This window comes from Lathamus discolor, chromosome 3 (genome assembly GCF_037157495.1).
Source record: "Lathamus discolor isolate bLatDis1 chromosome 3, bLatDis1.hap1, whole genome shotgun sequence".
Classification (NCBI taxonomy): domain Eukaryota; kingdom Metazoa; phylum Chordata; class Aves; order Psittaciformes; family Psittacidae; genus Lathamus; species Lathamus discolor.
Window position 1 is genome coordinate 41,510,230 of NC_088886.1, and position 17,370 is coordinate 41,527,599.

A 17,370-nucleotide genomic window follows, 5' to 3' on the forward strand; every position below is an offset into this window, starting at 1 on the left:
AAGTGTTTATTATTGAAGGTAATACACTGTGTTTACTGCAATATAATACTATATTTTCTGCTACAAGACTCTTAATGTAATCAATAAATTGCCTGCATAAAAGTTGAAATGCATAACCCCATAATTCACAACAGAATTCATCTTGAAGTGAAAACCTAAAATTGTCAGGGTTAGATAGGAGCTATGCATTAGTGTACTTTCTGTAATCTTACTTTGATGTGCTATTTAATGTTTCTCTTTTTAGTAACATCAGTTCCTTTCATATGAAATAAAGCTTGATCCTGAGAGCTGTGAGAAGTACCTTAAAACTTTTATAAGCAATATGTATTGATTTCAGCATTTTGATGTCAGTATTGTCTTTCATCTGGATTATTTTGTGTCAGTTTGCTTTCTTTTGGACCCATGCCATTAGTGTATGTTCCTTATTTTTTTTTTCCCATTGTGTTGCAATTTCAGAGCATGTAACCTCTAACGCCAGCGATAGTGAAAGTAGTTACCGTAAGTGTTTTTAAGTTTTTTATTCATTTAGAACCTTTGTTTAGTACTTCTTTGTTTGGTTTTGTTTGTCTTTTCTGGGTATTTACATGTTATACAGAACTTCCAAGTCACCTTCAGGTGAAATCCACATTCATGTATTTGGTGGAGAACTGCAAATTGTGTTCTGTTTTTAAAAAAACTGGTTAGAGAGCATCATTGCAAACCTCCTTTATGGGTACTTTTATTGTGATCTATGATTTTCTTAATTCAGCTTAATTTGAACCTAATGCTGTTTTTTTATAAATTATGTGAGCTATCTAGACCTATTAAAACCTAAATGTAAATTTAATGCTAACAAACAAATGTAGTTGAGCTTAATACTGGAAATGTAACTAAAATGTAATCTGCTAAATAGAGCAATAACTACACTTTTTCACAGCAGATAGTTCTAATATATTTATGCTTCTAATGAAAGTAAAGATAAACAAGCATGTATTTACCCTTGCTTCCAGCTTTCACAAAATAGTTATTTTGTCAAGTGTGGGTGCTTACTATGAACTGTCTTGAAAGCATACGATACGCATTCAGTGCTGGAGTCAGTTATGATAAATCAGCATGCTAGGCACACATGCACATTCTCTCAAGACATATTTCAAATACCAGACTGAGATAGCTTTTTTATTAGCCCAAGCTACAGCAATACTATGTGTTAACAGTTGGTAATGATGCATCATGGTGCTGCTCTACAGTGAATGTCTTAAACCAGAGCCAGAGCTTCAATCCCACTAGTTCTTTCCAGAGAACATCTCCTTAGTAAGGCTCACTGTCCAGACCAGGAATCCAGGATAGAGCAGAGCAGGAAGATGAAAAAGTTGAGGAATTGAAGAGGAATATGAAAAAAGTTAACAACAGAAGTCTTGCAGTGTGACACTGAGTGGCTCACTGAGCAGCTGCTACTTGCCTGTTACAACTGTGTGAATGCTTCAGAAGCATATGGTTTATGTTAGGGTGATAAGGAAGGGCATTCATTAACAGATATATTTGTTTGGAAGCTGTGGGTCTTCTCAGAGGTGATGATCCACATTTTTTCTTCCAGATGATGGCACTCAAGGGAAGAATTGATATATGTATATAAAATGCTAACAGTGCTGTAGACTGTAATCGAAAAGAAACCATTTGGGGAAGGCATTTGTGTTCCCTGAGAGTAACACAAAATTGAACATGTATGGAAGTTGCCTTTGATAAACTTACGCATTTTAACCATTTTTAATGACATGCCATTAAAACTATCTAACCATGGCTCGCTCTTCCTAAATTTGCTGCTTTCCTCTCTTCCCTTCTTTTTCTCAAAGCTTGATTTTTGTTTAAAGCTCATGGTTACTACTAGTTAGTTTTTCACTCCCTTGTTCTTTGGGAAGCCCTGATTTTATTATGAATGTCATGGATTTGCTTATTTATGTGTGTAATTGCAAGCACTTTTTATTAAAATAATTTTTTTTTAATTTCTTCTTACTGCTGTCTAATATGAAAGTTATCTTGATTACAGATGAGTACGGTTGTTCAAAAGGTTCATTCTATTAATACTCATTTTTTTCCAAAGTATTAAAAAGCAGTGACAATATATACTTTTTGCCCTCAATCAGGGGATGCTTTTTACTTGTTTTTATCTCTTTAGTAGTTTGCCTAAGTAATTTTTGACCATATAACAGTGTGACTTCTCCAAAGAAATATCTAATTATACGTGAGCTGGATCTTTCATAGTTGACTTTATAGTTGGTGATTCCCTATTTCTCTCCCTAGCCTAAAAGGGGTTCTGAAAGTATATACTGTCCTAAAATCCATTTGCATGAGTTACTTTTTGAGACACTAAATATACAGGTTGCATGTTTTTGTGTCTGTCTTAAGGTATTCCTCACTTGCAGTAATTTTAAAAATGTTCATTCATATATTGCTGTAGTATAGTTTGAATGCAGATTTATTGCAAATAAGAGAAATAGTTGTCTCAGTGGTATTTTTTGATTTAAAAGATCAATGATACTTGCTATGAAACAAAGACTAGATATACAGAAGCAATATATGAATTTATAAAAGCCTTCATCTGCCATCTCTTTCTATACAACTGTGGTATAGCATTGGTATGTTCCTTGGCCTGTTATGAGAATGGCTTATAAACTCCAAAGAATGTTCCAAAATTACACAAGTGAGTTATCAAAGGACTGTATTTTGATCAAAGTTCATAGTAATGCCATGTAATTTGAGCTTCTATTTTCAGAATTATTAATTCTCTGTCGTCATAGAGTTTTAGTGATTTCACTGCATGAAATCTTACTCGGACATACCTTGTTAGACTAGAAATAATCTTTTAGAGAGATGGCAACTGTGGTATATTTCAGATGCTTTCACTAACATTTGAAAAGCCTGCAGCTGTTGAAGGTCAAAATTCAGTTACTTTCATTCACTGCTGATGTGCTTTCTGGAGCTGAGAACAGCACAAAGCATTCTTTGTTTTCAACTTTGTCTTTAAAACTTCATAAATAAAATAATAGCTACTTAGTATATACAGTCATAATTTTTGGTAGAATTAGAGTGGTTGAGGATGTATATGTAAATGCCACTTCTTGAGAAAGGTAGTGGAAGATAAGTACACTGTGACGAACATGATCATCAGCCCTGCATAAATATTTTTCTTAAAAAATATTATTTTAAATGGTGGCTTCAGAGTGTGGAGAATGTTGATGATGAAGGTGGCATTGCCTATAGCAGCGAGTGCATGCATGCATTTCATTCAGGGGAACACGTATACGAGCATTGCAATAATGCGTTCAGATTCTTTTTGTGCTTGATGTCAGTTCACCATGCTAACAGAAACCAGGCAATTATTTATACTGTATGTGTCTTATGCTTTAAAATTTTGTGTTGGCTTATCTCTGTGATTCTTATAAATCATTGCTCTTGAAAAATGTGCTTCATCAGTATCATTGTAATGCATATTACTAAGGAATGTCTGTATCATTATAGTTCATTAAATGACTCAATGTAAATGTGTTGATTTAGAAAAAAGGATAGATACGTCTTTGCATTTACATTTTAGGTGGCCAAGAGGAATATGTTTTGTCGTATGAACCAGTCAATCAACAAGAAGGTTTGTAGATCTTACTCATTATAAAATATCATCTGAATGATCAGAGCACTTCATGTGCCCTTATGTTCTGAGCACCTTGGCAAACTTCATTGTTTAGAGCTTGTTACCATTATTCGCATGAATGAAGTACAAAGGCATAAATTATTAGATGCAATTGCTAAATTGTTTAGCACAAAGTACACAGTTCTGCTACCTAAAATAACTTATGCATGGTTTATATTGCAAGGAAAATATGGTGCGTTTAACAGTTCTGTTAGTGTGAACCTCAGAAATCATAGAATCATAGAATCAACCAGGTTGGAAAAGACCTTTAAGATCATCAAGTCCAGCCCTTACCCCAGCACTGCCAAGGCCACCACTAAGCTATTGCACTGAGGTCCTCGTCTACACAGTGTGTGAACACTTCCAGGGATGGTGACTCAAGCACTGTCCTGGGCAGCCTTTCCAATGCCTGAGTACCCTTTGGAGAAGGAATTGTTCCTCATCTCCATCTAAACCTCCACAGCGCAGCTTGATGCCATTTCCTCTTGTCCTGTCCCTTGTTCCTTGGGAGCAGAGACCAGCCCCCTCCTGTCAGGCAGTTGTAAGGAGCAATAAGGTACCCCCTGAGCCTTCTCTTCTCCAAATTGTAGTTTTCTTATGTTTCTCACACTTGCATTTAAAACAAAATGCTTTTCACTGATTTCCACTGGGATGCTGTCATTCCTTTAGTCTTGATCTTGCTTTACTGTGGATAATAGATACAGAATTTTTAATGTTCCCTTTCACCACAGGTACTAACAGTTGATTTACATTCTCTGACACATAGCTTATGTATTTGTGAATTAATCTGTAAAAGGGATGTTCTTTGGGAATACTTGATATCTGTTAGCTAACAAATAAGGTGGCAGTCAAACGAAATACACATAATGTATTTACATGACTTTTGAGTGCCAAGATTTCACTTTTGGTTTTGTGCAGGGAGTGGCACAGCCCAGTTTCTTCTAATAGCATTATGAAACATGCATGCCTGCATAGACTTTCCACTCCAACTCGTTAATCGTGGTATATGGGTTCCATTTCATCAGTAAGCTTCCAAGAGTAGCAAAATTTGTTATACGAGACTAACACAAATGGCATTATTTCTATCATATAATTTGTAATAATCGTAGGCTCCAAATAAAACCGTGGATGAGAAATGCATGGATTAAGACCATGCTAGAAATGGGGAAATGGTAGGCACTCTTTGATATGCTAAGTAAGGTCTACCTCAGCTAGGGAACCAGAGGTTTGTTGCCCCCAGATGAGCAGCTGCTGGATCTGGGTAAGTGCGCACACCAGAGGGGCTCACAAAATGAGAATCATCTTTTTAGCTGGCATTAACTTCCCAGATTTGGATAGATTACTGATTTAGTGAGAACAATAGAAATACCAAGTGAATTAATGTTAATGTTAAAGAGACAGGATGTGAATGAGACTTTGCACAAGCTGATGCTTCAGTAAGTGTCATATTGTAAAACTAAAGGTTTTAGAGAGTGAACTGCTTTGGCATTTCCATACATGACTGTAATTCCCTTTGAGTGTAACACATTGTATGGGAAGGCCATGAAAGAGCTAGCACCTCATTCCTCTGCTTAGGAGCAGTAATACATTCCCTGCATACGTTATCTGCATTTGTCTAATAATTCAGTTGCACAGTAATTATTTTGTTTTTTTCCCCAAGAAGCCCAAAGGAATAAAGAACTGTAATAACCAAAATAGATTTAAAAGTGCTTGGACTTGAGATACTTGTGGGCTGCCCTTAACCTTTAAAGATTTTTGTTGTTAAATGAATAGGTTGGCAGTTACGGGATTCAGGACATTCCTTTTATGATTAATACCCTGGAAAGGAAATAGTTCTCAGAGTTAAAATGTATTTTATAGGTTAGACTATTTAATTTGGATTTATCTATGTAGTAAAGACATATTGAACCTTAAAGTGAAATTTATAAAGTGGTAATTAATATGCTAATACTAAGATATTCAGACATTATTTTCTTCATGGTTCTTGAAGTGTAATCGGGTGTTTTCTGCTTAAGCTTAATTTCCAGAAGCCCTTTATAACTTTAAAAAAAATTAAGCTGCTTAAAAAAAATGCTATGCTTCACTTTATAGGGATGTTAATATAGTTAGTAAAGCTAGATATAGTTGAGTCTTTTCATATATGAGTATATAATTGTGGTCTTAGAGGAAAAGAAGCTTCTCCCAACACAGAACTAGAATTTCGTGAACTCTGCTGCTGCTTAAGTGCCTCTTTAAATTGAAGAGATTTTCAAACTTCCCCCTTTTGCTTTTTTCTTTAGAATGAGGGATTCTACATTTATTTATTTATTTTTAAACCAAGACTTTGTAATGTAAGATTTCAGTCACCCAGGATAGTTGTTTGAGAGTGAAGATGTAACATCTTACTGTGACTACAGTATTAGTTGGTTTACATTCTTCAAAATGCTTTTCCTCTCTTTAAGAGTACATATTGTTGTAGGTATTATAATCAGTAATATGTGATAAAGATTATTTTTCTGAACTCTAAAAGTTAGCAAGCATACTGAAATGTGACTAGTGTTATTCCTTTATGTTTAATAGTCAGTTACACTCGACCTGTGATCGTTTTGGGACCCATGAAAGACAGAATAAATGACGATCTGATCTCAGAATTTCCAGACAAATTTGGCTCATGTGTTCCACGTAAGTCTCAGCAAATACTAAAGCAATTCTAAAATATATTTTTCCTGTTAATTTTCTTAAAAGCATCCTCTGTATGTTGAGTTTAAAAAAAGTTGATGTATTGTCTAAACTTAACAAGCCTATTGTGATTGTCAGTCATTTCTTTGCTTGTGAAAATTTTGTGATATAAATGGGAGACTATTTTTGGTTATGTTATGGGGGAAAAAAGTAACTTTTTTGTTTTGCTTTAAAAATCACTGGTTTATATTTAAAGATACTACTAGACCAAAACGAGATTATGAGGTGGATGGACGTGATTACCATTTTGTCACTTCTCGAGAGCAAATGGAGAAGGATATTCAGGATCACAAATTCATTGAAGCTGGCCAGTACAATAATCATCTTTATGGAACAAGTGTCCAATCAGTGCGAGAAGTAGCAGAAAAGGTAAATCAGTGCCAGTTACTTTCATTTGCAGAGGTGGTTATTTGACTGTGCTGACAGGGGAAAAGAGAAGAATGGCAAGAAGCCATTAGTAGCATCCTGACTTTAAAAGGAATTTGTACAAAACTAGAAACAAAGCACATTGTCACGAGTGCATTTTGCGAAATAATGAAGCTTTGGAATAATGAAAGCATCATGATTAAATTATGGAGAAAGAGCAAACATAGTTTGTGCCCTCTTAATAAAAAGAGAATCGAGAAGAAAGAATTTGAATTACAGGCTAATTAGCCTAGCTCACATACATAGATCATTAAATAATTCATAATAGTGGTGCTGGTTTCAATTAATATGATCCATTTGATGCAGGCTTGTGCAAAAAAACCAACTTGTAAAAATACTGTTTGTTGTGCCGTTCATGGATTTAGCTGGTAAAGGGAAAAGAGTAAATGAAATAATCAGATTTTTTATATAACTACCACTACATTATGGAGACCGAGCTTATTGTCTTTATCTTGAGCAGATTTTACTTCACTCTTTATTGAAAAATCTAAATATTTCTAAATTCAAACCGAAGTTAACTTGAGTGCTCTGAAAAATGTGGGAAGAGGGAAGTATATTTCTTTGCCTGTTTTAAGGAAAATTTTTGGTGAAAATTCTTTGCAAGTGTTCTTTGTTAGGTTGATGAGTTGTCCACAGATCTGGTGCATTTTCAGTAGACAATGTTATCTGATCTGTATGAGAGAAGAAACAGCTATTTTCTAGGTGGGAACTCAAAAGTGTGAGCACTTTCAGCATGGTCATGCAAGGGGGTAAGTGAGAAACAGGAGTGGAGTTAGTCCTCTGGAAAACAGTTTAGGCCATTCTGGCCAAATGGCTGAGCATTGTTATTTCTGTCAATTTAATTTACTGGAATTGAGAACAGGGCAAATACGGTGAGACTGTAGTTCATGTGATGAAGTTTTCTTCTGCTATCTTTCTCACCCTATGGAGTAGAACCTGGCCCCATGGTATATAGCAAGAAAAGTAAATAAAATAAATTACAAAATTATTTAAGTAAATAAACAGTACTGTGTATGGGAGGCTGAAAAAAGTTGTGAAACTATCATATGGGGTTCAATGATGAAACTATTTATTGAACAGCTTAAACATTCTAAACTTGTCGGCAGTTGCTTTACCTGCTAGCACGAATACAGTCCTTCAGTTCCATCCTAGACCTGAAATTGACTCTGTTCTTCTGCTCATCTAGTGGGATTAGAAAGGTACAAAATGGATTTCAATCTTTTATAAACTAACATGAAGAATTAAGTACTACCAGATGTCTCCATGCTATTAAATCTCTTGCACAGGCACCATGGGACTTTGGGTAGATGCAGCAATTTCTCTGTTCCAGCTGACATTATTTTTCTGGGAAACAATGGCCTGTTCTGCAGAACTTGACTTCAAAATCTTGACAGGGCTGCAAACTGGTCTGTCTAGGGCTACTCCCTCCTTATATTCCTCTCTGTTCCACTTAAGAGATCAGTCTCTTCAGTGGGTCTTACTGCCGGGATACAAAGGGTCATTTCCAAGTTTTCTATGATGTATTTAGGGGAAGACGCAACAGAAGTGACTGCTACTACCCCAAAAGTAGCAGAAGCAGTATTCTTGCAATAGTTATAAATTGCTTTCATTTGCCCATGCTTCCAGCTGATTGCTCTCTCTATATGGAACACAGCTAAAGATGCCTTTTGATGATGTTCAGTTACTGTAAAGAGCACTGAGGTACTGTGCTGTGTTTCTCAATGAGATGCAGTGCAAGTAAGGAACTAAAAAAAAACCAAAAAATATAAAAAACTATTTAAATATACTGTGCAAAGAGCAAAATAGCTTCCCTGGATGAAAACTAGGTAGCTGTATCAGAAATTACTTGCATTTCTTTTCCTTGTCTTCCAATCTTCACATGAATGGAATTCTCATATTCTTTTATTTGGAATTGCTAGCAGCTTGCAAATCTCTGTGTCTGAGGCCACTGTTAATGCATGTTCAATATTGATTTGGAATAAACTGTCACAGTTACATTCTGTAAGTTCCAGCACAGGTATTATGCTCACACGCTTTGCACAAAATCCTTTGGCACCTGGCGTAAATTGTTGGGCCAAACACAACTAATAAGAAGTGTCTTATTCCAAAAAGGAAAATGGACCAGATAATGCTGTTAATTCTCAGTTCCCAGAGCTTGTGCTATATTTAAAGAGAAACCATTTGAAATATGTGGACAGGCCAGCACATGCAGTAAAATACTCTGCTAGAACATGCAAACACCTTTCTTAAATGACACCAGTCAGCATCCAGATCAGTGAACTTGGATCTGGGGAACAGCTGTTATCAGTTGAAAATGAGCAATATTTATATGGAAAGAACACTTCTGTCCTCTTCAAAAATTCCTGAAATAAAATTCTGTGGTTTTGTTGTGCAAGAGATCAAATGCAAACGATCCTAGTGATGTCTTCTGCCAGGAAGCAGAAACACATCAGTCACTTCCTTGCTCTTCAATGTGCTCTCCAGGAATGATCTCCCAGGAGGTCAGGAAGTGTGTTGTATGCTATAAGTAACCTTTGGGTTTATGGTACTTGTGAGTCTCTTTCCTGGCTCACAGAGTTCTGCCATTCATTTTTCTCCTGCTAAAGAAAAAGCTTTGCTGCTTTATTTGACTGACAGTCGTTTTCTGTTCCTCTCTCTCCATCCCTTTCTGAAATGATAATATGCTAAATTACTCATGCTATTCAGAAAGGAAAGACATAAAAATGCATGAGGTGGAAATGAGTATATCAGGAGGATATACTGATATATGGGAGCTGAGGAAAAGGAAGAGCCTTTGAGATTAGATATCCCAAAGAGCTGCAAAATCACTTATATGGGAGAGTAGAGGTGGAGAGAAAAACAGCCCTACTACATTGTCTTCCAACAGCCCAAGAAGTGCTTAAGTTATATATGTTCCTCAAAAGGTGAAGGAATAATCAGCCCAGATAAATTGAATTCACCATCTCAAACCTGGTATTGTATTGTGTGGTACCTGGGGTAAGAGCGTGCTTGTATTCATTTCCATCTGATTCTGATGGTGGCATGTTTCCCTGCCATCAGGGAAGGTAACTCCTTTAGGTATGCCAGTTAAATCATCTGGCTTCTTCCTAAACTGCATCTGTGACATGGCCACCTCCCTAAATGATCCTCAGATTATTAAAAAAAACAAATAAGAATTTTGCTGGTGTGGTTGAAGTACAGCTGTTCCTCCAGATGATTCTGCATTGCTGATTGGGCTGATTCTCCAGCCTCTGATGGGGAAAGGAAGGAAGGATGGTCGGGAACATCTCAAATGATGTATGATCTCAACAGAGAAGCACTGTGGGACTTCGTGCCATAGTGGTGAAATCATATTGATGCAAATGCTATAATTCTTTTGGCTTCAGTGGAGACGTGTTTTCTTAATTATTACAGTGCATATCTGTGACATAAACTGCTTAGTATCATTTTCCCTTCTCTCTCACTTTTTAGGGTAAACATTGCATTCTTGATGTTTCTGGTAATGCGATCAAAAGGTTGCAGATTGCCCAGCTATACCCAATCTCCATTTTTATTAAACCCAAAACAGTGGAAAATATCATGTGAGTAAAAGTGAAGTACCTTAGGCTAAATTGTTTGAGACTGTCATAGTATTTTAAAAGTCAACTGCAAGTTACGTTACGTGAAGATAAATGTAATACTTGCATTTTAAACAATGTTTAATTTTCTGAATTGCATTTTTAGAGCCTTTTAAGAGGGGGTTTCTAGTCCAAATTAAAGTGCTTTGAGAACAAATGCCATCATACTAAATTCCATCCAACATAGTATCAGAATAACTCATTCCTACTACAGTCTTTGCTTAGGTATGTCATTTAGGAGACTGCCTCTTTTGGGGGATAATACTCTGACAACAGTTTAAAATGTTATTCTAAAAGGCTCCAAATATTTAAATGTATAATGTTTTTATATGTAAGATGTTTTCAATTTCAGGGAAATGAATAAACGCTTAACGGAAGAGCAAGCCAGGAAGACATTTGAGAGAGCCATGAAACTGGAGCAAGAATTTACTGAACACTTCACAGGTGTGTTTTGCTTGGTACTGTTCCCCTTTCCAGAGTCAACATTTTATTGCTTGCTGTAAAATAGTAATTGCCTCACTGCTGAGATAAGGCTGTACTTTGTTTTACGAATGATCTGTAATAGTTTTGAAGCACAGAGCCATCCTACTACCTCTACACTGATTTCAATTTGATAAATTAATTCAATATATACAAAAATTCACTGGGAACTTAATCTATATTTTTAAAAACTCTAAGACTTTGCACTGTTTCCCTAGGTTACTGTAGTGCAGATGTTTGCTTTGTTGGTATACTGTATGCTTAAAGCTTTTTATTTGCAGAGCTGAGATTGCACAGCAAAGCTCCCTGTAGAAAAGGATAAATTTCCCTCCTCCCCCTCCCCTTCTTTTTTTAATCAGGAAGATGATCAAGAATTATGGTAATTAATTAAGCCTCTGGAAATTGGGCGCTACAGTATTAATGGCACTTGGCAAATCAAATTAGTGTATGCTGTGCATACACTTGAGTGCCAGCACTCAAGCATGCCAGTTTTTTACATTGTGGCTTGCAGTAGGGGAAGATAGATCAAGTCAGGATCTTCAGGAGGACAGAAATGAGCCTTCTGTATTCCTGTCCTACAGGCACTTGCTCATTTCCTTCTCTTTATGATCTATTGCAGGGTTTCAGTTTTTGCTGCCCCATTCACCTCCTTTCTGTGACATGGCACCTCTGTCCAGTTCCTTCTTCCACAGCTTCTGTGGGCAGAGCTGCAGATGTCTTTGTCACTTGGGCAAAGACACAGGGAAGGAGTGGTGGCTTCACATGAGAGGAAGATAATGGAACCAGTAGACTCCCTGCCCTGGTCTTTCTGCTGCCTTATTCTCTCTGTTGTGTGCTACCCACACAGTGAAAAACTTGAGTCCATCCCTTTGTCTACCTCCATCTTTCTCTGCTGCCTTGCAGCTGTCAGTTTATCCCAATACTACATCTAGTTCTCCTACTCTTCCCATAGTGCTCTGTCTGCCTGCACCCAGAAATTTATGTGAGTCTCAACATATATTGTAAATTTTTCCTATTATAGTGTCCCTTTCAAAATGACTGGCAAATATGTCAGGTTTTGTTGTTCAGGAAATGAGTTTATTTTCATAGTTTTTACTTAGTAGCTGGTGTTCTCCCAGGCTGTCTCAGGGCATTATATAGGACACTTTCAGGAAGTTTCCAAGGACATAATTCAAGGTGTTTAAAAAACCTGTAGGCATTTTTAAGTGCTGTAGTGCTCAGGATCATAAGTATAAGGCTTGTTGACAAAGGAAGATAACAACGGTCAGACTTGTGTGTCCTTGATAATCCACTTCAGGGCAGAAATCCTTTTATGAATCTTTTTGGGATACTTGAGGACATTACAAATCCTACTTTCTACTTAGTTTGGAGGCTGCCAACCATATAAGTCAGGTGGGAAAACAGAATATGTGAGTATTCCCTAACCTGCTAAAAACCCCCCACGTTGTATGGGGCAACTGAAATCGACTTCATCAGCAGGTTAAGTTTAAACAAGACTTAAACTTTGTACTGAAGCACATGAGGAGCGCATCCATCTTCTGTTTGGAGGGTACTGAGCTTTGGAAGAGGTGTGGTTAAGCACAGCTGGAGAGAAGCTTGATGCTAAAGCTTACGGCCCTTTGCATTACAAAGACATTTCTGAATTTTTCTAATGCACTGTAGTGCTGTGAACATTATACTTGACCTATAATAATTGAACAGCCTCTTCCTACAGGCACTATGACAGTGGGCTACAGATGGGGAGAAAGTTTTTAAGAGATGGGAATGATGAGTAGGAATAAAACAGAAGTAATTAGCATGAAAGGAAAGCTTGGAAGCAGCAGTAACACATGAATGCACAAAAGAGCAAATCTGGCCTACCTCCAAAATTATCTTTCATGCTAAACTTTTTTTCTTGGATTATTAATACAAGGTTGTCATCTTGAAGTTACTGTCTCATACTGGTTGCTTTTTCAGACTGAGGTATGGCAGGAACAGCTCAGACTTCATCCTCATTTTCACCAGATGGTACTATACTCTTGATATATCAGAATACATCCATATTGGCTTATTTCTAGTTATTTTATATCCTTGGATAAAATATCTAACTTACACCATCTGAATATAAATTGCATGTTTAACTGTGTGAGGAAGCTTATTGTCTATAAAACTTAACTCTTTTAGCTGGGCAACAAACTCCATGAGTTCCTCCTCTTTTTGGACAAAAGCAAAGGTAGTGCTAGCAGGTAGAAATCCTAAGGTCAGCCAGCTTTGCTGTGAAGCTTCAGGATGCAGCTGGGGAGTTCAACAGTCTCATCACACCAAGCCTGACTCAGACTGACTGCATGAGGACATAGCCCTGTACTGTCTTGCCTTGTGATGTTGGAAACACACATGAAAGTTAGACCAAAAAGAATACTGGAGGATGCAGACTGACTCAGGCAAACAATAACATGTAGTCAGGAAAAGAAGAAGACCTCCTCAGTTGTATGTGTATGTTTGTAGCAACATGAAAACCACTTCCCAACCTGAAGCCTCTGAGCGGGTGAGATGGTACTTTGTGTGTCGTGCAGTGCCATCAATAATGTGCTTCACTCCAGCACAGAAACCAGAAATCTCTGGTTTGTCTGTCTGTTCCTTCAGTAATCTAAAGTCCTCTTGCCACTCAGAGAAGCTTGGCTTGGAACGTCATGGGTTCTGTACGGTGCTAGGAAGAATGATTGCTGATTGCCACATTATGTTTTGCAGCTATTGTCCAAGGAGACACACTGGAAGAAATCTACAACCAAGTGAAACAGATCATAGAGGAACAGTCTGGGCCTTACATCTGGGTTCCAGCAAAGGAAAAATTATGAAAACACGTTTTTATTTTCCATTTTCTAACTGACATCACCTACTACATCTGACAACTCTTAAGCCCTTCCAGTGGAGCCTGCCTCTAGTTCTTTCCAGCGTGGTTCATACCCTAACCATCACATTCTGCAGTTCCCATAATGCTTTACATTTGGTGTCTCTCTTAGTTTAAATAATTTGTATTATTGTGCTCTGTTGGTTTGCCATTTTTCAAACATGACAATGGAATGGCCTGACCAGCTATTAGTTTGGGGTGGGGGTGGGAGGGAATTGCTTGGTAAAATTCCTTAATGTTTAAGGGAAAGTAACTTTCAAAGATTTTTCAAAAAAGCTTTATAGACATTCTTTTAAAATTTCATAACAATTGAAGGAAAAGTTGTATTCAAGGAAGTTGTAAATCATTAGTAACTTTGCACGCTTAACTTTAATAGCATGGTTTGGTCAGGGCAATCAATTTCAGGTTTTATTTTCTGAGTTTAAAAATCCTATTCACACAGTAATTATTTTTTTTCCAGGCAGTTAGAGAGAAACTTTCAAATTTTGAGTTAACATTTTCTTTAAGTCCCTCGAGGGATATTCATTTTCATAATTTCATATGGATATTCTTAAAATCTATTTTTTCATTTTTTGCCAATAAAATTGCCAGGGACAAAGACGTGTAATGTTTTTAATCTTCCTTGTGAAACACTATTTCTAGTGTCTTACAGAAATTGTTTATAGGTAATGGTCATCACACTTTTTCAGCCTAAAATACGTTTAGGTGCTAGGAAACCTTGTATTTTTCAGAGGACTGCCAAATTTCCATTGGCAGTAATACAGAAAACAGCTGCAGAGATGGTCATTAGGGCAATGAGAGAATGATTCATAGCTTAAAAATGTGTGTGTTCTTAGGGGTCAGATTTTAATGAATATTTTACCCACAATAACTGCCTATTTTGTTATAATAAATATATATATATTAAACTTTCTTTAACTAAACTCTGTAACTATGGGAATTATTTTCTTTACATAGTTGCGCACACGTATAAATATATATATATAAAATATATATTTTTCTTTTACCACCTACTCCTAGCTTTTTGTTTTGAATAAAATTACAAATTAGAATTTACCTTCCTTAATCACGAGAAATCAAACGGGCTATGGTGACTGGGCATAAAGCCCAGGGAGTATTAGTTACAAGAAAAAAATACATGCAAGTTCTCCTCTTTTCTACGGAATTTCAGGTGTTTGTGTTCACCACCCCTCACAACTCCCCCCTAATATGCATGTCTTAACCAAAAGGAGAATTCGGAGTCAACAGTACATTTTATTTTTCTGTACGTGTTCATCTCTAATGCACAGGCACAAGATCTTCCTTTTACAGTGCACAAACTTCTGTGCCGAATGTTATAAATACATTGTACCAAAACACAGAATACCTTCTGTAACGAAATTCTCCAATTCCCATCTTATTTGGTACCTGCCATTGCTTGTTTGCAACTGATGGTTTATAAGAGGGATGTACTTACGGCAGTCGTGGGGCAGTCACACAACCAAATTAGCTTTGGTTTGTAACGAGTTATCAACACTATCCATTCCATTTGTTAGAAAGAGGAGAACAGCTAATAAACTTTATTGTACAATATATTTGTCAAGTGTGTTTTTAATCAAAGGAAATACAGGTGTTGTAGCATTTAAAATAATTGACTTGCACTGTAAGTGAAAATAATGTGTTAAAGGAATACTGGTGACCAGACTGGGGCTAATGAAGTTATTTCATTAAAAGCTGATTTAAACTTGTGACACAAATATTGCTGGTGTTATGTGGAATGCTTGTATGACTTACAGTGAGTGCAAGCTGCTGGCAAATAATTCTTGGTTTTCTAGATTTGTGAAGGAAGGTGTGTTGTCTTTCTGAGACTGTTGGTGGAAGTGCAGGTGTGTAAGGTTGATGCAACTTCTGATAAATAATGTCATAAATTTTTAACGGAGTTAAAAGTGGGCTGTAGTCTGCCTCTTTGAAAGTGGCTGATTATCCGAGGTGTAGAGTGAGGCACCTTAAAACAGATCAACTTCAGAGTAAATAGAAGGATCTAAATCTCAGCTGTCAAATCGGCAAACCATAAATCTCAGATCTCTATACTGTATACTTCGGGGGGGTTACCTTTCCCCCCTTCCCTCCCCCTTTTTAAACCCAGCAGAGTCATGTTCATCTGAGCAGATAAGTGAGGAATTACTTTTTCATACATGGGGAGTGCCTGAATAACTTTCACAGAACTTTTCTCCCAGGTTGTCATGTACTAGCCGGGTGTCATCAAATACTACACTGAGACTGAAGTCCACAGGACTTATCTTGCACTGTTACCATGCTGGCATGAGAACAAGTCTTGAATCGGGAAAGCCCAAAGGACTGGGGTATCTTCTTCACATTTTTAGTTTTCTTTCTTTCAGATGTTGCTTTTGAGCCCTGGCAGAAAAGTTGATAACTGACAGTGCTGATGCTTCTAGTTGACTTGTTTTATCTTATAATTTTTAGGATTTTGCGTTAATCGGTGTTTCTCTGGATCTCTTTTCCAGTATTGGGTGCTGATATGTCTTTGATTCTTGGGAACACTTCACTTTCTGTATTATAAAGACACATTTTCCAATACGTGTACTTCCAATTTAACAACTAGAATGATTAGGAAATCTAAATGGTATCACACTGATGCATTATCATCCTACTTTTGCTGGCCCAGTGAAGGCACCATGGGTTTTCTTCCCTGCCTGTTAACCCAGCTATTTGTGATTGCTACATAGAAGCATGCTTGATGAAGTATTTGTTTCTCTTTAAGTTATATTAATAATTTCTCTTGTGGGCATTTTTGCTAAATTGCGCTGAAAATTAGGTTAAGAAATTTAATATCTCCTTAAAGCACAGAGTTGTGAATAAAATAGGCAAATGAGCTAAATTATTATGAACTGTGCTTGTGTTCATCATAGAGGGGGTTGCATTCAGAACAGGCCTCCTGTACAAAAAGGCTGCTCCTCCATCTTCTGAACCTTTCCCAAAGAGGGTCAGAACCACCACAGGAGAGGCCTGGCACTGAATGCCTTTCTTACTAATCTTGCCCTTGCAGTGTTGAGCGATTGGTTCTAGGACTACCTATCGGTCTTCTCATCTGTATGTGTATGTAGGTGACACTGCAAGCATCAGAGGAGATTAACATGGAGAGGTTAATCTAGCCAGTAGGAAGGGCACGGGAAGGATCCAGATAATGGATCCTTCTAGAAATTTGGAAGGACTTCAGAGGTGCCAGGTTGTTTTTTAACACTTCGGACAACAAAGGGATGACCAATTCCAGATTGTCTGGACAGCCAAGAATCAAAGTAAAAGAAAAAGAAAGCTCTGTAAAAGCTGCTCTAAAAGTCATGGCAGCTTTTACTGGAGCTGTTGTCAACAAAGTCTGTTCTCTTTCTGAGGGACAGAAGCCTTCCCAGGCCTTCTCTAAAACCTTAAAAAAAAAATCAAACTACTTCAGCTATGTCATAGCGTTTGCTATTAGATTTCAGGAGATGCATGCACTGAACCACCTGTAGAATGTCTGGGCTTCACTGTTCTGAAAGGCTGGATTTCTCATTTTGGCTTTATTCATTGACAGTTCATGACAATAC

General features: G+C 37.1%; 1 protein-coding gene across 6 annotated transcripts in view; it reads left to right on the forward strand.

Annotated features, from left to right (window-relative positions):
* DLG1 (discs large MAGUK scaffold protein 1) overlaps positions 1–15,359 on the forward strand; it is a 165,362-nt gene extending 150,003 nt beyond the window's left edge. For all 6 annotated transcript variants that reach the window (XM_065674882.1, XM_065674877.1, XM_065674878.1 and 3 more), the window contains 7 exons: positions 457–498; positions 3,569–3,619; positions 6,221–6,322; positions 6,576–6,748; positions 10,277–10,386; positions 10,775–10,866; positions 13,630–15,359. In XM_065674882.1, coding sequence (XP_065530954.1) covers positions 457–498; positions 3,569–3,619; positions 6,221–6,322; positions 6,576–6,748; positions 10,277–10,386; positions 10,775–10,866; positions 13,630–13,736 — 677 coding nt within the window. In that variant the 3' untranslated portion in view covers positions 13,737–15,359. The remainder of the gene's footprint in view (positions 1–456; positions 499–3,568; positions 3,620–6,220; positions 6,323–6,575; positions 6,749–10,276; positions 10,387–10,774; positions 10,867–13,629) is intronic.
* The last annotated feature ends 2,011 nt before the right edge of the window (positions 15,360–17,370 follow it).